This window comes from Apodemus sylvaticus, chromosome X, assembly GCF_947179515.1.
Source record: "Apodemus sylvaticus chromosome X, mApoSyl1.1, whole genome shotgun sequence".
Lineage (NCBI taxonomy): Eukaryota > Metazoa > Chordata > Mammalia > Rodentia > Muridae > Apodemus > Apodemus sylvaticus.
The window spans coordinates 101,489,162-101,517,039 of NC_067495.1; the positions used below are offsets into that span (position 1 = coordinate 101,489,162).

Genomic DNA, 27,878 nt, shown 5'->3' on the forward strand with positions numbered 1-27,878 from the left:
CAGGTCACCTAACTTGGTGACTATTGCTTTTCTGTTCCTGAACTCTTAAGAGGCTGTTTAATGGGCCTCTTTCTTCACACCCACCATAAATGTGAAGCATTCTGATTAAGAGCCAGGACTCATTCAAAGTTTCTCCATATAAGGCATAAAGGTGAAAGAGAAAAAAAAAAAGAGGCTGGGGTCTGGGGAGAAGGGGAGGAAGGGAGAGGGGGAGAAAGGAGAGACAAGACAAGACAAGGGAGGACATTCAATACACAGGCAGACGGGAGAAAAGAAAGCCAGGAGAGGGTATATAGTCTGGTGCTCAGTCCAGTATGTGATTTGCCTCCAGCACTGTGTACAGGATCCCATCCACTTGTTCTGAGTCATACCCGATCTCACGAAGCTCCAAGTGAGGGAGGACAGAAGTAAGGAGATAGCTGACGTGGACACGTAGCCGAGTGAGCCTGGCCAAAGCCCTGTATGGTGGAGTGAGGGGGCAGGAGGAGAAGAGATGACATGAAGTCATTAGCCAACAGAATAACATGAAGTCCCTTCAACATGGGCCTACATTTCTTAACAATTCTGTCTCCACTAGGTAGAAAGAAGTCTGAAAGCACCACACTATCAAACACTGGGAGACTGGCTGTGGCTTTCTACGAAATAATTACTCAATCCATGGTGGTCTATGAATTAAGGCTTCCTCCCAGCAACTGGGGGTCTCAGCGGATAATTCCCATTAGTACTCACAAGCTGATAACTAAACCCTAGTAATTAACCTTTCTAGGTCATCTCCCTCTGGGTTCCGGAAGGAGACCTGGGCCTTCTGCAATACTTCCAGGTGTGACTCTGTCTCTTTCAGTTTCTCTTTTAGTTCTTGCTTCTCCTCTTTGGTTCTTTCTAGCTCGGCTTTCAGAATCTGGAATTCAGCTTGGCGATAACCCATGTGCTTCTTGCTCCAATATAAGCCTTCTGTCTCCTGGGTACTATAGGTGACCAATTCGTGTTGAGCTTTCTTAAATTCAGAATGCCAGTGGTTTTTCTCCTGTTCCAGCTCCTCTACCTGTAGCCCAAGAAAGAGGAATTCAATGAACCCAATATACAACCAAAAGCTAGAATACCCCAAATCATCCCTAATCTCCCTGTGATTCCATTATTTATAATACTTTTTGTACCTACACAAAGCTCTTGTCAAACCTACAATGTAGAGGGAAAGCACACTAGGGTCCACTCAATCTGAGACATACCACAGTCTAGTTGATGGGGATTTTCTTTAAAAGCCTCAGTGTATGAAAGAAATCACCAAAATAGCAAGACCCTAGACCAGTGGTTCACAACCTGTAGGTCATGACCTCTTGGGGAGTCAAATGACTCCTTTTACAAGCAGTTGCCTAAGACCATAAGAAAACAAAGATATTTATATTACAATTTCTAACAGTACCAACGTTAGTTATGAGGTAGCAAGGAAAATAACTTTATGGTTGGGGGTTACCACAACATGAGGAAACTGGATGAAAGGGTCCTAGCATTAGGGAGGATAAGAACCACTGCCCTAGTCCTTTGCTTACAAAGACCTCTTCTTATCCCTAGTGGTAAAATGTTGCCCAAACCTTTTGCTGGAACAAATTCCTTTCAGCCAAAACACGTTCCAATTTTTCCGTGGTTCTCTTCAATTCTTCCGACTCTTTCTGGTTCTTTATCTTTGGCATGTTCCCACTCCTGCTCTCCTGGCAGCCCTTTTCTTTAGCAGCAGCGGCTGCAGGAGCCCCAGAAGAATAAGGATTTGCTCTCCTCCACGATTCTGCTCTCTTTCTTTTGCCTACAAACTCCTCCCTGTTAAAGGGGACTAGCTGGATGGGAGCTCCTGAATCTGCAACTCCCTTAGCAACACCGACAACAGCTACAAAAGGCCCTTTATTCATGTCTTTGTCTATGTTCTCACTACTTCTGTTAGACTCTTCTGCTACTAATTTTGGCATCTGATCTTCTAATTCTTCAGGAAGCAGGAACCCCTGATCTTGGTCTTGGGACCCTGGACAAAGAGCGGGAGCTTCCCTGTTCTCTTCTGCATGCTTGTTTGATTCTGGGTATTCTGGTATGAGGTGTGGTGGTGTACTTCTCTCAGAACTGGATTTATCAGGGCTGTCTTCTCCCTCTGGGTAGGGGGTAGCTGCTTCTACCCTCCTGTAAAAACTGGACATGGAGTAATCTATAGGAGATAGCGTCATCTCATTTTGGATCTTCCTTCGTTTTTCCACAGGCTCCTCGCCTAGGATCAATTTGTACTTTCTGCAAAAAGAAGATATAAAATTGTAACTTGTCACAGAACAGGTAAAGTATATTCTTATTCTACACAGTCCCTCCTTATGTTACATATTCTTTCAGGTTAGGACTACTAACCATGACTGAGATACGGTTTATTCCTTAAGAGTATGATAGAAACTGTCCCTAGTGTGTCAGTGTTAACAGGTAATGGGATCTTTTAAGAGAAAGACCCTTGTGGGAGGTTGTTTGGTTACTGGAGGTGTTCTTTTCAGAAGGGATTAAAGCAGGACTCATGTGACCCTGAGTTTGTTTTAAGAAAACCAGATGTTATAAAAGATATGTTTCTCACACATACAACCCTAACATTGCGATATCATGCCCTATAAGGCCTTCACCAGAGCCAAGATGACAGCACTGTCATACCATGACCTCGAATCTTTAGACCTGTAATCTCAAACATTTTTTTCATTTAAAGTTACCTGGTCTAGCATATTCTGTTACATTAACAAAGTAGTATAACAACGCTAAGCCTCAGCCCCTTCACTCATACAACTGGAGGAATTGGTAAATAGTGTTAAGGGAGAAATAAAGTCAATGGGTTTTAAGCGTCAGCATAAGAACAGAACAGTAGGCTGAGCTTGGTGAAACATTTTAAAGATGAAGTTTAAACCAGTCTGACTATGAGGCTTCCTAAAAGCAAACAGAAGAAGACAAACAAAAACTAAACACACACACACACACACACACACACACAATGTCTTAACATAGAATGGAATAAAAGGTCACACAAAAGCCTAGCAGCGTATGCAGAGAATAAAGCCAGCTCATTAAATTTAAAGTATCACAAAACCCTCCAATATCAAAGACTTAGCACATTTTTATATTGCAACAGAACCTCATACAATTCCTTGCCAGCCAACTGGATTATGGCTTTTGCCCATTATTCCCCTGTAAAAGTTAATTAAAACACAAGGCCCTAGTTAGAAACCAAGAAAGCAGACCAGTCAGTTCAAGTCATTTTCCTATTATTACAAGCAACTTCATTTGGTCAGGCACAAACTAGAGTTCCCTTTGTTCTTCAGAGAAATCCAGGAAGATGGTCTGAAGTCACTTTCCTTTCAGGCTGCTAGAAGTCCTAATTGGGTGAAGAATCTATCAAAACAGCCCAAGTCAGAGAGATCCACAGGAGATTTTCTACAGGCTGAAGGATTGGAATGCTATTTTCATTCTTGCAATTGCCCTCTCTTTAGGTGACCAAGAAATTCCATGGTAAAAACAAAACAAAACAAAACAAAACAAAACAAAACAAAAAAACAATGTTGAGCTTTTGGTGAGAAAGAATCAGGCATGTAATTGGCCTTATAGGACCTCAGGACTGCCCATAGGTCTGTGGTTTCTGAGAACGAGTGTGAGACATCTGAGTCTTAACTTCTTACAATGCTCTGAGTTTTACAGACTTCAAACTGGTCTGCCATCTCAACAGATCTGTTGGTACCCTTCAGGGAGATGAAGAAGGATGCTGAGGATATGAAGAAACATACATATCCATCCTTAAGACTGTACAAAGGATGCTATTTGTGGCATGTTTAACTCTGCTGCTGAGGACAGTAACACATTCCTTTAGCAGGAACGGAGGAGAGGTTTGTATAATACTGAAAGAAAAGCTGGACATAGTACTGCATGTAATTTCAGCACTTGGGAAGCTTGACAAGACAGGAAAACTGATGTAACTTTGAAGCTAGCCTAGACTACAGGTCTGCCCAGGAGGGTTATAGACTGAACCTGTCTTTAAAACAAAACAAACAAACAAACAAAGACAAAAGAACAAGTTTTCAGAAAGGTAATAAAGTTGTATTGTCTGCCTGTTTTTCGTGCTCTGTTCCTAGCTCCACTTTTTTTTTGGAGAGGGGAAGGGTGACATTTATTATTTACATGTATAAAACAGGCAGAGAAGTGGTGCCTGGCAGTGTGACAGTCCTGCTCAGTCGCTGATGATGAGCTCGTCCCCGCCCCAGTCTTCATAGCTCCCATCTGGCAGGTACCGGTGGGTGGATGATGATGGGGATCTTCTGGGCCTTGAGTTCCTTCATAGTGATGAGCAAAGGGTCTGTCTCTCCCTCCAGCTCCACCATCACTGGAGCACACATCACGATCTGGAGAGCCCGGGCACTTGGGCTCGCTCATACTTGGTCATGTAAGGAGTGGTGATCTGCTTCTGGTTGGCCTGCGGTCGCTCACCAGACAGGAGAATCTCGACATTTTCCTGACCCTCCTCCTCAGCGTTTTCCAAGTCATCAAGTCCTTCGTCCTTCTCCATGTCATCAAAGTCATCACCATCAAAATTGTCCTCGTTGTCTGACATGATGCCGTCTCCGCACTGGCGGGTCCGGATCGCAGAGTGGAGAAACACAGCACCCTAGCTCCACTTTTAACAATGGTCCTTCTTTCTTGTAATCTCAGACAACCTGTTGGCCCCAACCTGTGGGAGGGCAAAATCTCCCATATTCTCCCAAGTCCTAATACCCAAATCCTGTATTTGAACTGCTTAGTGCACATTTTTTTTTCTGGATGTCCTAATGGTATCTTAATGTGTATAAAACTGACTCTTCCCCTTTTCCTTTGAACAGGTTTCGTCTCTCCTGTTTCTATTGGTGTCAACATCAACCTGTTGGCAAACTGTTTTTTATGGTGTTTTGTATGGTGACTTACACTACGAACATTGCTAACTGAGGCTGCTGTTGCCATTCCGGATTATTGCAATGGCTTCCTGGGATCAGTTTTCCCTTCAGCTCACACACTAAATTAATCTCCTGAAGCACTGCTTCAGCTTATGCCATTCCTATTTCTAAATTTTAATGTGCTGCTTCCAATAACACAAAATTTAAATGTTTTAGCTGGACAATCAAGCCTTCCCATGCCTAAAACCTGTGCTAGACAGTGTGTGAAGGCTTACCTAAGTCTCTCAATTGGAAGATAATATTATCTCAACTGCTTGTAAAGAACAATCAGGAAGAGGTTATAATCAACTGCTGATGTTAAGTGACATATTTGGCCTTAACTGTATCTTCTATTGTTCCTTTATAAACACTGGATAAACTGAATTGCTGGGTGATGTCTTATTGTGCTTCATAAGACCAGAATGAGCTTCCCTTTTCTAACATTTTATGCCAAAGTCTAGCTTGAGTGCCACTTCGGAATTTTTGTAACACTGTGTGCCTATGCACACACTCATGCACACACACATTTGCACAGGTACATGTGGGTGTGGAGGCCAGCAGTGAATACTGGGTGTGTAGTTCCTTGAGAGTTGCTCACTTTGCTTTTTGAGACAGGGTCTCTCATTGGAGCCTGGAGCTCCTGATTAGGCAAGGTTAGCTGGAGGGGGGATTCTTTCTCCGTTTCTATCTCCCCAGTGATGTGATTACAAGCATGCACTGCTGAATCTGGCTTTTATTTTGTGGATGCTATGAATGAAACTTGGGTCTTTGTGCTTGGTAGTAAGCCCTTTATCAACTGATCTATCTCTCCCAGTCCTCTTGGAAGAACTTTAACATTCTTTTATAACATGCATTCCCAGCTATGGGATATATATGTATTTCTGCTCATCCTGCTTGAATACAGAGGGCCGAGACTGTGCAAGGCATCACATGGTACCAGACAGGGAGCACACAGCTGTGCCTGTGTCTATATTCTCTATGCTGCCAGTTCCAGCCAGTCTCTTTCCCTCCATACTGTCCTCCTCTCTCCCCCTCTCTCCCATGATACTCTGTTTCCCCCTCTCCTTTTGATGACTCACCAGCATTTAATTATGGGGGGGAGAGGGGTTTCCTAATGATTTTATCTAACCCTAATCACCTTCCAACACCCAACCTCCAAACATATTTGAATTAAGTTTCCATATTGTACATCAAACAGTAGGGATTAAGGTTTTACATGTAAATTTTTGGGATGCATACTCAAACCATATCAGCACTAGAGCAGCAGTAATACACTGTTGTGGGCTACAACTTGGATAAACCGTGGAAACACGCTAAATAAAAGATATCAATTAACTGGGCAGTGGTGGCTCATGCCTTTAATCCCAGGACTTGGGAGGCAGAGGCAGGTGGATTTCTAAGTTCGAGGCCAGTCTGGTCTACAGAGTGAGTTCCAGGACAGCCAGGGCTATACAGAGAAACCCTGTCTGGAAGGGAAAGGAGGAGGAGGAGGAGGAGGAAAAAGAAAAAGAAGAAAGAGACCAATTATGAAAAGCCTGACTTGTGTTGATGGCCATGTATATTTTGTTGCATTCAAATCTACCAACCATAAATGTAAAAGTATGTCTTTATTTTCTTTTCCACTGAAATATGTGTCTAAACCTTATACCACTATCACACTGTTTTGACTACTGGAGATTATTAAAGGTGAGTGCTAACTTCGCAAACTTTCTTCTTTTTTCAAGACTGTTGGACTGATTTTCTGTTCCTGGCATTTCCATATGAATATTAGAGTGAGTCTGTTGATATTACAACAGAGACATCTGGTGTTTTGAAAAGAGATTATACTGCATCTGTACACCAGTTGGAGACTACTGAGAATTTTTTTTAAAGTAATAAACCCTTTGATAACAGAAATGACAGGTGCCTTCCTATTCATTTAGACTGCCTTTACTTCAACGTTTTGCTGTTTTCTGGTGTACAGATATTGTTTGTACCACTTCTTTTACATTTATTCTAGATATTTTTGAAGATATCATAAATAAAATTGTATTTGGCTTTTTTCCCTTAAATTCTGTTGTTCTTTAAACGTTGTGGATTGTAGTCTTGCTGGTTTTCTCTATTGTTTTGCTTGCCTCTGTTTCATTTCCACTTTAATTGTTTCTTTCCTTCTGTCTGATTATGCTTAGTGATTTTCTCATGATGCCTCCCCAATAGACTTTTTTATCCTTAAATATCTCCTTTTATATCTAGAATGTTTTTGTTTTAAAGCACATAATCTTAGACAGTCTTGTTGACATAAGTCTGGGCTAGCAAGATGATTCAGCAGGTAAAGGCACCTGACACCAAGTCTGACAGACTGAGTTTGATCCCTGGAATCTGCATGATGAAAGAGAACCAACTCTCCTCAAATTGCCATACCTATGCTGTAGCACATGCATGTGTACACACATACTTATATATGCAAAAGAAGTAATTAGCTGCAAGTTAGACTTGTAAATTTTTATAGTTTTGGTATACTTGGGAATAAAATTATTTCATTTTGGATACTCTTTTTTTTCTAATACTGGAAATATTTTATCTTTCTAACATCTGTTTCATACTGTTATTAACAGAATACCCCAGATGGGTAACTTCTAAGGAAAGAGGTAATTATTTTGGTTCACAGTTCTGGATGCTGATCTCGTTGGCTTCTGAAGAAAGTCTCACTACAGCCTCACTCATGGTAGAAGAGCATTCAGAGGACAGAGACCTTCACAATGGGAGATCTGATGTCTCTTAATGGTTTGATGAATACTATTACACTGGCAATTAAATGTCACCCTAAGTTCTGCTGGGGACCAACCATATCCCATTCATAGTACCATCCCATCACCTTCTGATCTTCATTTTTTAAATGAGAAGTTACTCATTAATCATAATGTGATTTGCTAGTACAAGACCATTCACTTATACTGGTTGTTTATCTATTTTGAGTTTATTACACTTAAATGCACAGGCTGATGCCATTCATAGAATCTGGGAAGATTTTAGCTATTATCTTTAAATACTGTTTCTACCCCCTCTGTCTTTTCTTCATGTAATACTATGTAGAGTTGGTGTACTTGTCTCTGAAGCTTTGTCAGGGATGTGTGTGATTTTATCTCCATTTTTACTTCTGTCTATGTTCTTCTGATTGAATAATCTATAATTGGACTGTTCCATTTTGGTAATTCGTTATTCTTCTTCCTTTTAATTGTGTTTTTGGGTCTTTTAAGGGAAATTTTCATGCCTGTACATTTTATATACAGAATTTTGATTTGGTTATTTTAAAAATAGTTTCTGTTCTTTTATTGTTATTTTGTGCTTGATGAAATACTATCTATCTATCTATCTATCTATCTATCTATCTATCTATCTATGCCTTAGTATTTCATCCATAATTTCCTTGAGGTCTTTGAACATATTATTAATGGTTGCTTTGGAGTCCATCTGCTAGACTAAACACGAGGGATCTTCAAGAGCAGTTTCAATAGCCCATTTTTGTTTCCTATGTATAGCTTATGTTTTCATATTTCCTTGCATATCTTATAATTTGTTCTTGACATCTAAACATTTCAGCAAATATAGTATGAAAATTCTGAACAATGATTCTCCCTGTCTTGGGCTCTATATTGTTGTTCCTTGCATACTTTTATTACATTTTTATTTTATTTTTTATGTCTGAATACATGTGTATTCTATGGCATGCATGTAGAAGTCAGAGACGAACTTGTGGGAGTTGGCTCTCTCCTTCCTTCATGCGTATCTCTTAGATTGAACTCAGACCACCCAGGGCTCACTCCTGGTCTATCATAGACCACTCATCACTTACTAGTCAGAGTTTGTGATTAAGTGCCCTCTTCAGTTAGGTGTTTATCCTTTTATACTGTATTTATTTGTGGCTTGGAGGCTGCCACCAAAATTTAAGGAGTTTGTTTCTGCAACATATTCACTTTGTAATTGCTTAGATCTTCCCTATTTAGCCAACTCCAATAGAGCAGAGACTTGAACACACACACACACACACATACACACACACATACACACACACACACACACACACAGAGAGAGAGAGAGAGAGAGAGAGAGAGAGAGAGAGAGAGAGAGAGAGAGAGAGAGAGAGAGAGAGAGAGAGAGAGAGAGACCAGATTGTCAGGGATGTATGTGATTTTATCTTAAAACCTGACTTCGTAGGAACTGTCAATGGATAAGAACATTTTTTGGCCAGTGATTGGTGGTCATAGTATTAAATCTATGCCACTGTGCTTGCTACTTGTTGTATTCTCTGAATGTGGCTTGGGTACTGGTTTCCAGTTCACCTTATGTATTCCTATTCTGTTTGTTTCTTAGTGGGTGCCGATTTGTGCTCATGCATAGAGTTGCTGACACCTAGAATTAACTGCCATCTCAAAAAAAAAAAAAAAAAAAAAAAAAAAAAAAAAAAAAAACCTCTTCTTAATTGTCTTTCTGATTCCATTAACAAATTTCTGGACATCCACCTATTTTATTTCTGTAAGCTGTATTATGGAATTATAAGTAACATCTTAATGATTATCTATCATGATCTATTTCATTTCTGGCAGTGTCCTCAGGCACAAAATTCTTGATACGTTATTGTAGATAAAGTCAATTCCTTTAGGTAGAGCCACAGAGTTCAACCTGAAGGCCTGCCTTATGCAAAAAGTAGTAGAGACAAGAGCCCATTTCTTCCATAATCTCTGCGTTATGAATGAGAACTGGAGTCATTCTGGACTTGTTGCACCTAGAATGATCCTTTGATCTATGAGCAATCTCCAGCTGGTGCAATGAAAGCCTAGTTTTGTCAGCAGGCTGTGCCCGAGTGAGTGCCTCCACCCTGCGAGTGGGAGAAGAGAAAGCCAATCTTTTTGGTTCTACCTAAATATACCTTCCATAATACAAAGCTGGGGGAGATGGGAATAGTCAGAGGCATGCTCCTCCCAAACAAAACCAGTGTTGCTAGGCAACGAAGGTACCTTTTAAGCACTATTTTAAAATACAAACTCATCAGCTTTCAGTATAATTTATTCAAAATATATAAATAAACTGCAATCATTGCTTCGTTCCTTTGCTGATACACTTATGGCTATTTTAGACCTTAGTTTGTACCATTTGTAAGGGAACTTGCATGTACCGGATATATTTGAATTTAATACTGACTATTTCATCATCTTGGATCCCATTATTACCCAAAAGAATACCTTTCATAGAGCACCCAAAGGTATGCAGAATGAAAGGACAGCAGTAAATTGCTTTCTTGAACAGAAATAAGCTGTTTCCCATAAAAGGTTCTTGCTTACAGCTTACATCCTGCCTGAATCTATCATATAGTAATTCCTTTTATCCCCTTGTTAGATGAGTAAGACTCATAAAGTCATCTCTAAGGACCTTCCTGGAGAACCCTTCTAATCTGCCCCAGGTCTGACTTCTTAATGGTCTCCTGAATACACTAGGCTTTATTGGTACAGTTAATAAGCAGGGCTACATAACTCAAAGACTCTTGCTATGCTATAGGTTTTGATAGCAAAGGAAAGCTTTGTAACTCTTGATTAAACTATTAGTTATTTCATCAATATTCTTTTATCAGAAACTGTATATTTTATTTATTAGTCCCGTGAGCACCCCTATTTTCCACTTCCAAATGAAACACCTGCTAATAATTATTTTAAAAAGACAACATTTTGGTATGTTATCCAGTCTGGTCTCCAAACTTTGGACTCAGCAGACCTTCAGGCTTTAGTCTTTCTAAGTAGCTGGAAATGCCTCAACAAATTTGAATAGTACTACATATACATGCAGCCTGAAATGATGGAATTAATATTTGCTAATCTTATATACCTATATTACTAGCAGCATCAGTTATCATTTAGCTCTTGAAAGAATTTTACTCTCAACAAATTAGAATTACTCATGAATTTTCAAAGCACTTCACTTGCCCTCCACAGCTTAAGCCTTATATATTCCACAAGGACACATACAAAAACTCCAATAAAAAGCTGATGAGGTGTGCCACCCAATGGATGTAGTGTGGTACTGCACTCACAAAGTATGCCATCTCCCTACAAATGCAGACAGAAAAGGGAAAGTGATCATTAAAGTGTAAGGAGTAGGCTGGAGAGGTGGCTCAGCAGTTAAGAACACTGGCTGCTTTTCCAGAGGACCTGAGTTCAAATCCCAGCAATCACATGGTGTCTCACAACCATCCATCCGTAATGGGATCTTACACCCTCTTCTGGTGCATCTGAAGACAGTGACAATGTACTCATAATGAATAAATAAATATTTTAAAAATGTGTAAGGACTAGTCAGAAGAGCAGGAGGGAAAAGTAACATTGTGCCTCAAAATCAAAATCATTCCCTGTGCGCCCCTTTAAACCTCCAATAGCCATTAAAAATCTATTGATAGCAACAGGGTGGAGTTAGGAACAAACTACAGAGACCAGGGTGGACTACAGGCTCTTTACTCTTTGCTACAAAATTCACTTTTCTAAGCTGCTCTGAATACTGCTTTATTGATCTACATGCTTTCATAGAGTGTCATTAACTTCTTTTAAGAGTTTTAATAGTTTTACTCCTAAAAAAGTACTTTCTCTTGAGGCCATCTGCTCATGTTCAGGAGGATCTAAAGATCCCTCTATTATTCACAGAGTTTAATTCTTTAACAATTGAAGTTGAGGGAATTCGCACACCTGTACAAGTCTTTGTTTATAAAAGGCTGAAGACTTACCTAAGAAGAACAAAACAAGAATCAATTGTCACTGGAGGAAGGGGTTAACGGAACCCATGAAATACTCTGTGGCCTCTATCCTATGATATGTCAAGAAAAGGGTGCTGAGAAATTCATGACTATTATCTAAGAATTGTGTTTATGATAAATTTAGATGTTTCTACTTTTGAGAGCAATACTGTGCCTACTCTACAATTTGGCCCTACTAGAATGAAAACAGCAGAGAAGAGAAATGCAAGGTGTGCCAATTAGAAGTACTGGGTTCACTTCTAGTGGCAATATGAGGGCTGTCATGTCTTTTAGTACCTCAGAGACACATAATACCTACAAAAATAGCCATGTACCTTCCTATTATATGGACTAACAACACCGATGACATGATAGAAGATGAAATGAGAGAAGAAAAAAACACCAACTTTTTTATTTTTCAGATAGGATCTCACTGTGTAAACTTGGCTGGCCTGGAATTCACCATGTAGACAAGTGTATCAAACACACGGGAACCTGGGCCTCCTGGGTAATCGGATTAAAAACTTGTCCCACCACGTTCCCCAGAAACAAACTTGCTTTTTTTTTTCTTTTTCTTTTTTTTCTTTTTTCTTTTGTTGTTGTTTGTTTGTTTGTTTGCTTGTTTCGAGACTGGGATTCTCTGTATAGCCCTGGCTGTCCTGGAACTCACTCTGTAGACCAGGATGGCCTCGAACTCAGAAATCCACCTGCCTCTGCCTCCCAAGTGTTGGGATTAAAGGCATGTGCCACCACAGCCCAGCAGAAACAAACTTTCTATGATAAATTTTTTTCTAGGAAACAATGATTATTTTTTTACTTAATGGGACACATTTCTACTAGTTGATTTTACACAGGGCCAGCATAGCCTAGGCTTATGAATCCTTGGTATACTTTAATATTCATAAATTTAAGTATAGGAACAATGGTTTCTACATAGAACTACCTCATTTATATAACACTTTATATTTTTCAAAGAGTTGGCATGCCCGTCACTTCATTTGCACAATACCCAACAAGACATGAACACTTCAGAAGCCAGTCATCACTTCAAAATTATATAGGCTTGACATAGCACTTGTAAACTGGGAGGTGCATGCAAGACACAATTCTATCAGTCCCAAACTGTATTTCTATTAGTGAACTTCATGTGTTAAAGGAAAACGTAAGCTTACCTAGCATGATGCTATATGCCTTTAATATTATCACTTGGAAGGCAAAGAGAGGTGGATCGCTTTGTGAGTATGAGGTCAGGCAACACACACACACACACACACACACACACACACACACATACAATGTATATATACTATGTATAATACATAAAATATATAGGACATATTAAATTACTCTACAGGAAAACAGATTCTGAAGCTTGCTATTAAAAACAAGTGATGGTTTTAGTCACCTGGAAATCTGGAAAGCACTGGAATCCAGAGATTTAAGTCGAGGGGGTGATCTGCTTTCTTCTCTAACAGATGGAAGCAGGCTGGAGCTATTGATTTGCTCATATCCAACTGTCTTGTCATTTAGTTCAGCCACATCTTGTGGAGTAGGAATCTTTGGTGAATTACTGAAGACCTAGTAAGAAAGAAATAGTTCATAAAAATCCTGAGTTTGAATGAAATCCTAAAAGATGTGTCAATTCTTCTGATGCTAGGAAGGAATGTTTGGACAAATAAAAAGAAACTGTTTCTTAAACAGAACAAACAGTCCACAGTAATGTACACTAGAACACTGGACCCAAACACATTCAGTCACTAACCTTATCAGCTAGATACAACAGACTGCTCGCGAGCGATTCTTGTATTGGTTACTAGACCTATTCCACCCACGACACAAACCCAAGCCCCAGTCGCTGTCTATTTTGCTCTTGTGACCCAGGTGAAGGCTGGGTCTTCATCCTTTCGAGCTCTGTGTTGAAAATATGGGTAGAAAGGAAAAGCACTGCAGCAAGTATCGCTGGTTTAAGAGAGACGCATGCCAGAGGCTACATGTTCACAGTGCACACAACAGAGACATGCACCTGGGATCTTGTAGGAGAGCCAGCATACGAAGAAAATATAAATAATTAGGGTAGAAGAATAAAGGGAAGGCAAACTGAATGAGGACAGGGCAGTCCTGGAAAACCCAATCTCTGAATAGACATAGAATATGAAATGTGATTTCTCATATGCCTCAGCGTGAGCAGGGGACATGAAGGAGCATTAGTGTTCAACTGCCTCTCTCCTCACTAGTCTGGCCTGCCCAACTCGGGAAGGAAGTGAATCTAACATGCGACTAGCAGATCTCTGGGAAATAGGGACAAGAGGGAAATCATGCAGAAAGGCAAGGAGGGGCGGGAGAAAGATATGGGTGCTATGGTGGCTGCCAGGAAAGGAGTGTCCCTCAAAGGACGGCCAACCTTATTGCACCCTTCAGCGTCCGGAGCTGGGCAACCATGTCCGAGAGACAGTGCTCCTGAAAATTCAAAACAGCAGAGTCTTTATAAAGCCAGCCAGCCTGAAAGCAGGGATGAGGGGGGGCGGGGAGGCACAAAGAACCAACCCTTCTTCCCAAGAGGAAAGAGGAAGGAATGATCCCTGAATCCCAAAGGAAAGGAGACAGGAGAACCAGACAGTCAAGAGGAGCAGCTTATGAAGATGGCACACAACTGTTATGTGGCACCAAATGTGTCATTCCCACTGCCCAGAATCGATATATACGAATCCAAATCTGGAAAATAAACGACATGACTCTTCTGTTTTAAGTGATCTGAACATCAGCAACAGAAGATCAACACAAAACCCAACGATCGAATCAAATGAGCATGAGGAGAATCCCTCCGCATTGCTAGGCAGTGTTCTTCAACCTAAATCTTCTGCTGGGGAAAACTGTGTGAGAAGAAGAAGACGTGGACCTGTCTCTCACCTGGAACTTGTCACTTTCCATAGGCTTCTGCTTCTTCTCAACAGTCTCGACTCTAGAAGATAAAAGTGCTCTTTAGACACTGGAGGCCAAGGGGGGAGGATTCCTGGTCTAGAGTGGGTGACAGCTCAGGCTAAGTTATGGACTGAAACTCTGTCTCAAAATTAGATGCTATTTAGTTCATTTCTGAAGTTTACTGAGAACCTGGGGCTCTATTCCTGGATTATGCTACTGGAGAATTTTCAAATTCTCATTCTCTCCTGTCTTTGTCTCTGTCTGTGTGTCTGTGTGTCTGTGTGTCTGTGCGTCTGTGTGTCTGTGTGTCTGTGTGTCTGTGTATGTGTGTCTGTCTGTCTGTCTGTCTGTCTGTCTGTCTCTCTCTCTCTCTCTCTCTCTCTCTGTGTGTGTGTGTGTGTGTGTGTGTGTGTGTGTGTGTCACAGGGAGAAGAATGGACAAATGATAAGTTGAATGAGGTGTTCTGGATTATGTGACAGAAGGAAGAACTGGCAGGACAGACAGATGAGAAGGGCAAACCCCTTGTCTTATTTTAGGGAATGTGGTCCCCTCCCTCTGGGATGGAGAGCACCGCCTCATGTATACTCAACTGTTGCTTAGCCTTGCTCTGGTGTAGGTCTTCATCAATGCGTTCTTGTTCTTCTGGAACAGAGCATCTCCTGTAGTAGAGTAAAGAAATTACCTTTTGGAACTAAAACATGGTCCTAGCTTTTATTCCTTATTTCCCTTATGACTATTAGAGAGCAGCTTAAAAATTGTGTAACATTATACAGTTTGGATACTGTTCACACTACAAAAAATGACTGTATGTATAGTACAGAGAAGGGAAAAAGTCAAAACTGCAAAAACGTGTATTCAGTGGCCACAAGTAGACCTAAGAAAATGACCAAGGAGAACTAATATTGATTGGGGACTGTACTGTATTCACTTTCCAAGGGAGTAAAGTGGCTTAGAAGGGTCTCTTCTAGATAGTGTAAACAGAGAAAAGACAACATAAGCTAAGGAGGAAAGTGTTCAACAAGGAACTTCTACTAGTCCATCCCATAACCTGACCACACAATCTCATTTCCTCTGCATAGAAAGTACTTAGGCACATGTGGAGACTCTAAGGGGCGCTTCAAAATCAGACCTAGCCTTCATTCATTTACTTCTTTCAATTTTGGACATTTTTTATAAAAGCAAACTCTGTTGGAGTACTTTCATTTTTACCAGCATGTGGTCTGGAAAAGGAAGAATATGTAAAAGGTCACAGCTGGATCCAAGGAGATGGCTTTATTATGAACATACCTAACTACTGACTTAGGCCAGGCATTGTTTAGATGTAAGCTGCTATAAGAAACATATGGCACATTAGGAAGACAACCAAGAAAACCAACAGTATTGGTTGATTTTATTTACACTGATGCTCCAGAGGCGATATGGGAACTCTTTTTTTTTTTTTATTCTTTTTTTTAAAAAATTTATTCGATATAATTTATTTACATTTCAAATGATTTCCCCTTTTCTAGCCCCCCACTCCCTGAAAGTCCCGTAAGCCCCCTTCTCTTCCCCTGTCCTCCCACCCACCCCTTCCCACTTCCCCGTTCTGGTTTTGCCGAATACTGCTTCACTGAGTCTTTCCAGAACAAGGGGCCACTCCTCCTTTCTTCTTGTACCTCATTTGATGTGTGGTTTATGTTTTGGGTATTCCAGTTTTCTAGGTTAATATCCACTAACTCTTGACTCAACGTGGAATACAAGGAGCTCAGTCTTAGGGAATTTAAAAGTGCGTGTGGAATCAAAGAACGCACACGTGAAACATACCTCCAAATAAAAAATGGCACATGAACAAATGTCAAGAATCAGATACTGCAAGAGCAGGAGCCCAGGGTTAAAAAAAGTCATTGAAAATTGCTGTTGAGATGAAAAACTGCCACCCAAGACTTCAGTTCCTTAGGCTATTATGATATGAGCAGGAGCACGGGATACACAAAGTGATTTCAGTCAACAGACATGACACTATGAAAGCCATAGAGGAGAGGGCAACCATGGTCTATGTGTGGAATAGTGCCTTATTATTTGTAATGTATAATGAAAAAATAAGGTTAGATAGATAGTTAATGTGGGGCCAATCAGCACAAGGGGCTTGATACCAGGCTAAAGAAAGAAGATTAGATATGAAGTGGTTCTGTAAAAGAGGAAGACAAATCAGGAGTTATTGAAAGAATAATGAATCCTACACACTTACTTGTATTTTGGATGAGGATTATAATAACAAAACCATCTTGAGGGTAATGTGGATGGATCCACCTTTCCAGGAAGCTTCCTCCACTTAAGACATTCATCACATTGTACCCATGTCTGGTCAGGAATCCTCCTGGGTGAAGAAAACTAGAAATGTTATTACATAGATTCTAGCTCTGTGCTTTGTCCTGCATTTAAAAGGTATGTCCTAAGAATGAAAAAAAAAAACCTTTTACATGGGAAATACGTTAGAAATATTATAGTCTTGATGTTTGAAATGTGTGGTTTTTGAGCAACATAGATAACTACACCAGATGTGGATACAAAAATACCCCAGTGATCTATCATCATTTAGAGAGGCTAATAATATTTATTCTAGAATCATTTTAAAGCAAACAATGAAATAATTTTACCCCTGAGATGTATTAACTTGAAAAAGTAGCGTATGTATCATACATTGTTATAAAGAAATAAAACCCATCAGAGTGCCTTATTTCCTTGTCCAATCACTGAACACATTTTATATTTATAGGAGACACAGAAGCACTGTCATCAAAATATCTCCCCTAACTTCCATGTACACTTCTGATTTCTCTTTGTTCTCCCAAAAACAGTCCTTTAGGTTTAGGGATGTAGCTCAGCATATAGCTTGCTTAGCACGCACAAGGCTCCAAACTTAAACTCCAGTATCACATAAAAACCATCTTCTTTTACTTTTAAAAAATGTATTTATTTATTATATGTAAGTACACTGTAGCTGTCTTCAGATACCCCAGAAGAGGGTATCAGATCTCATTATGGATGGTTGTGAGCTACCATGTGGATGCTGGGATTTGAACTCAGGACCCTCAGAAGAGCAGTCAGTGTTCTTAACCACTGAGCCATCTCTCCAGGCCAAAATCCATCTTCTGTTTATATTGTTTCATTCACACTTTTATTAGGTTCATATTCCCAATGCCCATCATATAGGACAATAGAACTTGATTAAACTTCCTAACTATAAATGATGGCTCTAACCATAGTTGAACTCTTCAAATATGCATCTGCCCTAGTCACTTCCAGAACTGTGTAACCCAAATATTTATAAAGTGAATTCACTTCCCTGTGTAACGGTGTAGTGTGCATATGACAGACAAATACATAATGTGAAAAGTTGTACTGGAGAGAGAACAGAGACTGATGAAAAGACACAAGGAGGAGAGTGCACCTCAGGTCCACCTTCCTACCAGGGTGCAGTTGTTTGCATGTTGTATTTTATTGCTCTTCCACTGGACTATTCAATAAAGTGGCCTGGTTCTTTTATGACTCCTTGCAGTGATGTTTCATTGTTTTAAATCCTGTTTATTACTAGTTATAAAAATAACACAACCGTATTGTAGAAAATTACAAACAGGGAAATTTATAAAGAAGAAAATAAGAGGCACTTCTGACACTCAAACCAATGTCCTCATTTTAAAATATCTATTTAGCCAAGTTTCCCCATGGACCTCCCCATTGCTTTAGGTTATTCCAGACTTGCAATCTATCTAAGCTCAGGCCTGACCTCTGCTGTCTGATATTTCCACACAACTACAGAGCCAGAGCCCATAGAAAGCAATTTCAGCACAAGTGGAAGAAGAAAGGAAAGGTCGTGTTAGCTTTGGTTTTAGACGTATTTGCACAGACGAATGTCTTGTAGACAGATTCCTGCATCATTTCTGATGACAAGAACACTAAGGGGCAGCAACTCGCTGCTAAGGGCTACAGACAGACCATGCTGAATCCTTCAATCCAGGCACAAAGAAGGGGTTTAGAATTTCTGTTGGTAGTAAATAGGAAGCTAAAGGTGCTATGCTATATTGCTCTTGCTAGAATATTGTAGCGTCAGTGACATGGTTGCTTAATTTGAAGCTTAGCTCACTGTGTTCTACTTGTCTAATCCTGTATAAATGATGAAAGTTCTTAGTGTACTGGGCTTTCGATCTCATAAGTAATAATATCTGTATACTTCAGAGTTTTGTGAATTAATAAATCATTATATGTAAGGGGCTAAGAACAATGTCTAGAATTTAAATAAACACTCAATAAACAATCGCTATTAAAATTCTACTGCTAGCTCTTACATGCTCTAGTAATATACGAACATCTGTCTCACTACATTTATCATTGATACTTTGAAAGGCAAAATGGCATCTCATTTGAATTTGAATTTTTGGCAAAACAGACGATAAACATGAGCTGAGATCTTAGAATAAGAAACATGCACAGCATTAGGATTGCATTCTGAAACAAAATTCTGTAACATAACTTGAGCTAGCAGTTTTCATTTAAAACAGTAGGAGTAACATATGAGGGGGTACAGTGTAATCTTCAGCACTTTAATATTTAACTTGTTGAGGCCATAACTATGTATGTTGTTATGCTGTCTGCTTTCTGTGCTGATTTTTTCTTCTTACTTAGTAAGGCACAGATTCAGAAATGTGTCGTTTCCTCTAATATGCTTAGTTCACTATTTCTTCTCATTTCTTCTCTGAAATACCAGTTCAGTCCCAATATTTAGCAAGAACAAAAAGGTAGCAGGAAGGGGTGGATGGGGGAAGGGGGGAAGGAAGAGGGCTTATGGGACTTTCAGGGAGGAGAGGATCCAGGAAAGGGGAAATCATTTGAAATGTAAATAAAGAATATATCTAATAACAATAAAAATGTAGCACACTTGTTAACATGTCTGAACACCACTCTACGCCATGCACTGCTCTAATAGCATGGAGTCTAACTCAATAAATTCAGAGAGGTGAAGTGACTCACTCATAAAGAGTGCTCAGCTGGCTGGGCGGTGGTGGTGGTGGTGCACAACTTTAGTCCCAGCACTTGGGAGGCAAAGGCAGGTGGATTTCTGAGTTTGAGGCCAGCCTGGTGTACAAAGTGAGTTCCAGGACAGCCAGGGCTACACAGAGAAACCCTGTCTCAAAAACCAAAGACAAACAAACAAACAAACAAAAAGAGTGCTCAGTTATCAAGAAGCAGGTCTAGACTTCTCACCCAGTAGTACTTGATTTAAATGGCCATAATCCCTCAGTGTAACACAGTCTCTCCTAAACTGACAGCATTAAACTCTTCACATTTATAATCCAAACCACATACATTTTAAAACAGAACACAGAGATGAAACAATGTAATTAGTACATGTGCCTTCTTGTTAGTTAACTAACATCCCTAATGAGAAAAACACTATTTTATCCTCATTTCTTCCAAGTGATGGAAGAACAGCACCCTTAATGTTTTTGTATTATTTTTGTATTTGTATTATTTTATTGTTTATGGTACTAGCCTGGAATTAGGTGAGGTCTCAAAATTCTCTTGAGATATTTTTTCCTTCCAATAAGCATTGAGCTTCTGGGCAAGGGCATTTATTGTCAACCTGAAAGAAAATGCAAGAAGTATGTCAAGGTTCAGCATTTGAATAAGTTTTGATCTCTCAGAAGCTCCTGTTTAACAGAATCCAGCATTTTCAACTAGTCCACATAGTTTTGAATTCCTCGAACGTAAAAAACTAACAAGAGTCAATTGCCTTTGAAAAGTCCTATAATAAAACCATAATGAAAAACACAACAAAAAAAATCACAATATTAACATCATAATATTTGATGGTCACTTTGGTTGTGAAGTTGAAATGGTTCTAAGACCTCCCAAAGTAAAATGGTCTAGTTTTTTCAAGGCTTACAGAGTCACAGAATGAGTAAGTTGTCATTAGAGACTATGACAGGGCACCACTTCGAAACCAGGACACACATAAACACTGATGAATTTTTACATTTTCAGAATCAAATAGAAAAATGAGAAGAGCATACACAAAACCTTATCCATTAACAACAATCAAATATTAACTTTATCTGTCTTTATAGTTCCCTTGCATCCAAACACCAATCATAACAGCATAGTACTAATACAAAAGACGTTTCTTCGACATTTTTCTACAACACTGTTATTAGAAGCTGTATTTGAGTTTGCTCTCTTGTCTAATGAATAATTCCTATCAAATTATATCCCCAGGGATTGCAACTTAATGTAAATGTACATGTACCTGGAACACTATAAACTTGAGAAATTTCAAACCTCTCTTCCCCCTCAGGGTCATTATTCATTATTTTTGCAGAATGCTTCTTAAGTATAGCTCTTCCTTACCTCCACTTTACTCTTTTTAAATTAGATTCCCACTGCATACATGAGATTAAAATAATCATACAGAGGCTCCTGTATTAACTTATCCCGCTCCTCTCTCCTACTACCATTGCCTTCATCTCTCTGTTATAAATTTCCTAAACACAGAATTATTCTTTGTTTCATCTTCAAAATGTACTTGATAAAGGAAATTCGATGAATGCCTGGGAAGATAAATAGGCATGTAGAATTAATCTCCTTCCCAGAAGAATCTGCATGATCACAGAGATAGCGTACTAATAAGAAAAATGTTCCTTCGATGTTTTACTGCACAGTTGCTATAGAAGTCTGAATCTAATCCAGTTAACATTTAACTACAATATTTTGGAACATGGAGATGGTAAATTGTGGTTAATTTTGGTCCATTTCTATTCTTAGCAGAGTAATAGTTATACATTCTCCACCTCTAGCTTCTCGATAGAGAATCCTGCATGTGTCCCATAAGCCACTTATAAGAACCATGACAGGAAAGAAGGATGCTCTCCTTCAAGGATAGTGATCAGTGCTCTCATTGCTACTTTTGGTCACACAATGGGCAAGTGGCCTTTTTGGATACATTTCTCCATGATTATAAGTTTCTCCTCTAGATAAAATATTGTCCAGAAAATTCAAAGCAATGAAACTTTATTTTCACTTCTTCATTTTTTTTTTCTGTTTAGCGAACCAGATGTTAGAAAATGAAGATACTCAAAATCACAGGCACATACATATATGCACACATATGCATGCATAGATACATATAACCACACACATATATACATTAAAAAGCCACAGTGAATTTCCAGAGGAAGATACAGGTTAGAACACAAATGAGAAAACCTTAGGTTTACACTCTGCCTGGTCCCTGGCACAGAGACAACTTAAAACAAAACACACCACCAACATCATATACAGAAAAACAACATAGCAAATCCTGTGAAAGTGAGGAGGATCTTATTTCCAGAATTATCATGTTATGACAGTCATGATGCATACAAAGGAATATTAAAAAATATGGTATGATTTAAAAAATGAAATCCAAAGAAACTGTCTCTGAGAAAATTCTGGATTAAAAATGCTTACATAACCCTAGAAAGATGTGAAGGAAGTCAAGAATCAACTTTTGAACAAAATGAAAATGACAATAAAGAGACAGAAGACCTAAAAAAAAAACCCAGAAACCAAAATAAAATATAGACCTGAGGAAAATAGGCATCGTAGAGATCTAACACGAAGAGAAAGAGGCAGAAACATGTGAAATGCATTCTCTATAACTACAGGGTAAATAGTGAGATAATATATATACAAGGAAATGAGAAAACAGTTCAAACATTCCACTATAAAACATCACCTGAACATAAAACACAGCAACATAGGAAATTAAAGAAGCTATTTTATTTTATTGCCAAATGACAGAAGGCATCCCTTGCAAATGATTGCTTTAAATGTAAACCAATTCAACCCAAATTCAAAAGTATATGATGTGACAAAAAGAATACACTGTCTTTGAGATGGTTCAGTGGGTAAAGAAGTTTGCTATGAAGATTCATGACCTGAGCCTGCATGCATACACACACACACACACACACACACACACACACACACACACGCACGCACGCACATACACACACACACAAATATATAGAAATTTAATAAAAAATATGGCAAACTGTAGTGCCTAGAAACAGAGTACTACTATTAAAAAAAAAAACACCTAAATATGAGGAAGTTGCCTTGAAACTGAAATTTGGCAGCCTGGGACATTTTGGAGGATGAGGAGTTCAAGGTCATCTTTATTATATAGTGATCTTGAGGCTACACAAGAAAAAAAGGAAATACAAAAAATGGTAAAAGTTTAAAGAATTTTGAGAAACATGCCAAGAGTATAACATGCACTGAACAGATTTCTGATAGAGATATGAGATGGGTGTTCATTAAACTGGAGGGTTTAGAAGGGAGTGGAGAAGCATGGTGGAGAAAACAGAGACTGTCTTTAAGAATGCCCAAATCTATCAAAAGCAGAGTTAGGAATACAAACGTTGCAGACACGGCTAATCAAGGCTCAGGTGAAATGAACAACACACTCCTGGAAAAGCTGAAATATGATCCTAGCTACACAGTCAGAGAAAGCTTAGCAGAGACATGTCCTGTAGTTAGTCCCATGGAAAACACAGCTTGTAAATGATGAATTTGGACATTTAGCTGAGATTTCCAGGTAAACTGCTGGAGTTGTGTCCTCTGGCTGCTCATGTAAAATACAGGAAAGAAACGATAATTTAAAGAAGAACCAATTATCAGAAAGCAAGCAGGATTCGACAAAAAAAAAATCAGTTAGTGAAAAATCACAAAAGATGTTAAAATGATCATGTTAGGAACATGAGTTCTGTGAATAAAGAGTGGGGTTCGACAATCATTAGTAAGATTGAAAGGAAATATTCAGTCACATCTAAGGCTTTTTGGCAATATTAAGCATGTGACTCATAGACCTTCACAGCTGTCTCAGCCAAAGCCAAGAAAAGAAATAAGATTATCTAAGGAAGACCAGTCTAGAGCCTCTTCGTAAATGAAATGACTATACATCACATTCGTGGAAAATCTACAAGGGTTTTGAGATGAGGAACACAAACTTTTTCAGCTTGGACTGTTAGGAATAAATGGGGGGGGGGAGAATGTATAATGAAAGAATTGTATTGGACTGTTAAAAACATGCATGGGAGTAACATTCTAAAGGCTGAGCAGGTTGGAATTAGGAATATCTATGTATACACACATATGTAGATGTATGCAACAATAATTAGTGAAAAAAGAGGCAATGAATTTGAAAGGGAGGAAGGATACAGGAGCAGAGGAAAAGGAAATGAGAAATGATGTAATTATATTATCATCCCAAGAAATAAAATACTTCCAAAACACTAGTGCAGGTAAAAGTTGATGATACTATCCTTCTGTAAAAATATACTAGTCTTCATGAACAGATAATTTTGAGAGTTGTGCCATAAGGCCTGAACAGCAGAGACTCGATGATGGAGGGCAGTGTTGCAAGCCCCAGAACATTATGCCTGATCTTTAGATATTCCATGGATGGAATTTGCCTAGCTGGATTTGTAAAATTGCTTGGCCCCTGGAACTTTTGTTCTTTTCAGTTTCAACTTCACTTAGTGCAATATTTAAATAAGTGGTGTCCTGGTGTCCTCTGCTTCTCACACTATTATATTTTAGCAGTAAAGTGTGTGTGTGTGTGTGTGTGTGTGTGTGTGTGTGTGTGACAGACTCAGAAAATGTAATTTGGATATGAAATATGAGACTTCTGCGCTTATGAAGTTTAGCTAAGACTTTAGACTGATGCTTTTGACGACACTGGGATAGACAGGGCAATCACTTCTGAATATGAGAAAAAAGTCTTGAAGCACTAGAGGACATATTGACAAAATAATAGTCTTCCAAAGAAGTTAGGTCCCAATCCCTAAACCTACTGAGTCTCTTAAGTTACACAGTAAAAGTTACTGTTACTCATGAGCTGACCTGAAAGTAGGAAGATTATTCCAAACGATCCTAATGTAAACCTTTAAGTATGGAAGAGTAAGGCAGAGGAGTCAGAATCAGAGGGGGAAATGGGATTATGGAAGCAACTTTACTGGACTGATGCAATGTAAGGAGGATGCGACTCATCACTGCTGACTTTGAAGTTGGAGAAAAGAGGGCGTTGGGCCAAGGAATGCTGGCAGCCCCTAACGTTGGAGAAAAAGAGGAATTGGATTCTCCCCTAGAGCCTCCAGAAAAGAAGATAGGCTGCCAACACCCTGATTTAGCCCAGTAAGATCTGAGTCAGACATCTAACCTAGAGACCTCTAGAACAGACAATTAGTGTTGTTTTAAGCCACTGAATTTATGGCGAATTGTTACAACTGAAGACACTTTCTGTTGTTTATAAGTCGAAATGGAATATCACTGTTCTTCCATGAAATATAAATTATCACCTGGTTCCTCTGAATTCCTTAGTTATAACTTGAAACACAGTTCAGAAATAGGGGTTCTAAGAAATCAGTGTGTAAACTGAAGCCTGGAAACTCTGCCTATTTCATGAACAAAATCATACTGCGCACAGTACTCACTCCTTCGCTTACAGCATATATACACTTTCATACTATGACAGAACTGAGAAGGTGGGAAAGCGATTGGGTGGGCTACAAAATCCTACATCTGCCCATCTCAGAAAATATTTGGGGCTGGAGAAGTGCTCCGTGGTTAAGAGCGCTTCAAGAGGTCCTGAGTTCAAATCCCAGCAACCACATAGGGGCTCATAATCATCTGTAAGGGAATGTGATGCCCTCATCTGGTGTATCTGAAGAGAGCAATGGAGTACTCATATACATTAAATAAATACATAAATCTTTTTTTTAAAAATGTAATTTTTTTTCGAGACAGGGTTCCTCTGTGTAACTCTGGCTGTCCTGGAATTCACTCTGCAGAGCAGGCTGGCTTCGAACTCAGAAATCCACCTGCCTCTGCCTCCTAAGTGCCCAAGTGCTGGGATTACAGGCGTGCACCACCACCGCACAGCGTAATTTTTTTTTTAAAGAGAAAAAAAGAAAATATTTTCCTGTCTCTGTTCTAAAATCTGGCCAGCAGTACTGTCAATTTCATTGCATTCTCTCTCTCTCTCTCTCTCTCTCTCTCTCTCTCTCTCTCTCTCTCTCTCTCTCTCTCTCTCTCTCTCCTCTCTCTCTCTCTCTCTCTCTAAGTAGATTGTTTTATTTTTGTTTTTAATTTTTTAAGATTTCTTTATTTTATGTACATGAGTACACTGTAGCTGTCTTCAGACACACCAGAAGAGGGCATCCAATCCCATTACATGTTTGTGAGCCACCATGTGGCTGCTGGGAATTGAACTCAGGACTTCTGGACAAGCAGTCAGATCTCTTAAGCACTGAGCCATCCCTCCAGGCCTTCTCTTCACTCTTGTACACCCTCCCCCCCCCATCTCATTTCCCCTTCGGAGTCCTTGTCAATGCCATACCTCATGCCACAGCTACACACCGGAATTCCCTTCCCCCTGGACATCTTGTGTCCTTTTAAATTTTTTATTATGCATTTTAGACATATGGGTATTTTTCTCTGCGTGCATGTGTGCCTGTTGCCCATGAAGGCCAGAAGTTCGAAATTGGATCCTTAGGAGCTGGAGTTGCAGAAACTTGTGAGCCATCATGTGGGTGCTAAAGAGTTGAATCTGGGTCATCTGGAAGAGCAGCCAGTGTTCTTAACTACCAAGCCCATCCCTCTCCAGTTCCAATCTTGTACCTTTTAAAGAATATCTTTTGTTTGCTTGCTTGCTTTTTTTTTTTCAAGACAGGGTTTCTCTGTAGCCCTGGCTATCCTGGAACTCACTCTGTAGACCAGGCTGGCCTCAAACTCAGAGATCTGTGTAAAATTTATCTTAAATCATACCTAACACTTGCTGCATTTATCCCCTCAGGGCACATTTCCCTGTGTAGTACCAAAAAGGTTTCAATTGATCTATCAGCCATTTACTGCTATTTAACAGCTTTTAGATGTGCGATAATCTATATCACAAATAGAATATAAAGTCCTTAAAGTAAGCAATTTTGAAATTCTTTGGAAGATTACATAAAACCTAGTCACTGTGTTATGTGCTAGTGGCTTGCTCAGTTAATATGCTCTGGTTGTTGTATTTTTAAAGGTTAAGTTGACTCTAAAATGTTTTAAGCTTGAACCACAATATTTACAGCTAAAGTCTAATATCCACAGATTGTTCAAAGTGATATATTACAGACGATTTATTTGTAGATATTCTGGTAGTATGATGGTTTGCATCTCTTTTATCATTTGTACTTTTGAATCTAATACTCACAGGATTTTGTGATAGCAAACAGTGTTCTCTAATCCTTTTCTCAATTTCCTCTTTTTGGATAGGGGCAAACAGAATGGTGGGTCTTACTATGGAAATGAGGCTGCCCAAGCACTCATTATGTAGAAGAGTCTGGTCTTGAATTCACAACCCCATTACCATAGTTCCTGGATGTTGGGATTAGAGATCTAGACCCCTATGTCTGGTTTCAAATTCCTATATTTTTATCCCAAATCTCTCACTTTGCATGAAGTTTACATAAAGGGCTGGGATTATAGCTCAGTAGTACTGCTTGCACTTGCATATGCAAGCAAGGACTTGGGTTCAGTCCCCAGCAAAAAAATATAAGGGCATAGGGCATGATGGATTCATTCTTATTATCCTAGAATTTGTGAAATACAGGTAGGAAGCACAAGAATTCAAAACTCTTTCAGCTACATAGTGAGCTTGAGGCAAGTGTGAACTATGTGAGATCCTGTCTTTAAAAATATAGTGGAGCCAGACAGATGAATTAATGGCTAAGTGTAGTTGCAGCCCTTGAAGAAGGACCCACAATTCAGTTCTCAGCACCTATACAACAGCTCACAACTGTCTGTCACTTCAGCTCCAGGGGATTTGATGTCCTCTACTGTCATCTACCAGCAACAGGAACTAATGAGAGACACACGCAGAAAAAAAATCCTCATACACATAAAATAAAAATAAATATTAAAAAAAGATGCCAATGATGCCTGAACTGGGTAATAATTAGCAAATTTGTTATGCACAAAACTCTACGTAGGTTAGTATTCTCATTATGTTTTTAGTAAAATATGTAGTATCTATTAAACTACTTAAGTAGAAATCCTACATATTTATAGAATGCCCTTATTTGGACCTTCTACAAAAACGTCAAATTCAACATACCAAAAGTAGGCGTCAAAAATCCAAGGCCTAATGTATTCAAAGGAAAGAAGTACAGATTTTTATGTTAGTAAC

The 27,878-nt window shown here is 39.2% G+C and overlaps 1 protein-coding gene and 1 pseudogene across 1 annotated transcript in view; both read right to left on the reverse strand.

The window, feature by feature from the left end:
• Positions 1-207: 207 nt before the first annotated feature.
• The window catches only part of Morc4 (MORC family CW-type zinc finger 4), a 51,168-nt gene continuing 23,497 nt past the window's right edge, over positions 208-27,878 (reverse strand). The window contains exons 10-17 of the mRNA XM_052171419.1: positions 20,166-20,255; positions 16,863-16,991; positions 15,226-15,294; positions 14,623-14,674; positions 13,121-13,293; positions 1,590-2,268; positions 759-1,042; positions 208-458 (exon numbers count right to left, since the gene is read on the reverse strand). Coding sequence (XP_052027379.1) covers positions 305-458; positions 759-1,042; positions 1,590-2,268; positions 13,121-13,293; positions 14,623-14,674; positions 15,226-15,294; positions 16,863-16,991; positions 20,166-20,255 — 1,630 coding nt within the window. The 3' untranslated portion in view covers positions 208-304. The remainder of the gene's footprint in view (positions 459-758; positions 1,043-1,589; positions 2,269-13,120; positions 13,294-14,622; positions 14,675-15,225; positions 15,295-16,862; positions 16,992-20,165; positions 20,256-27,878) is intronic.
• Positions 4,152-4,637, reverse strand: LOC127675320 (DNA-directed RNA polymerases I, II, and III subunit RPABC2-like; annotated as a pseudogene).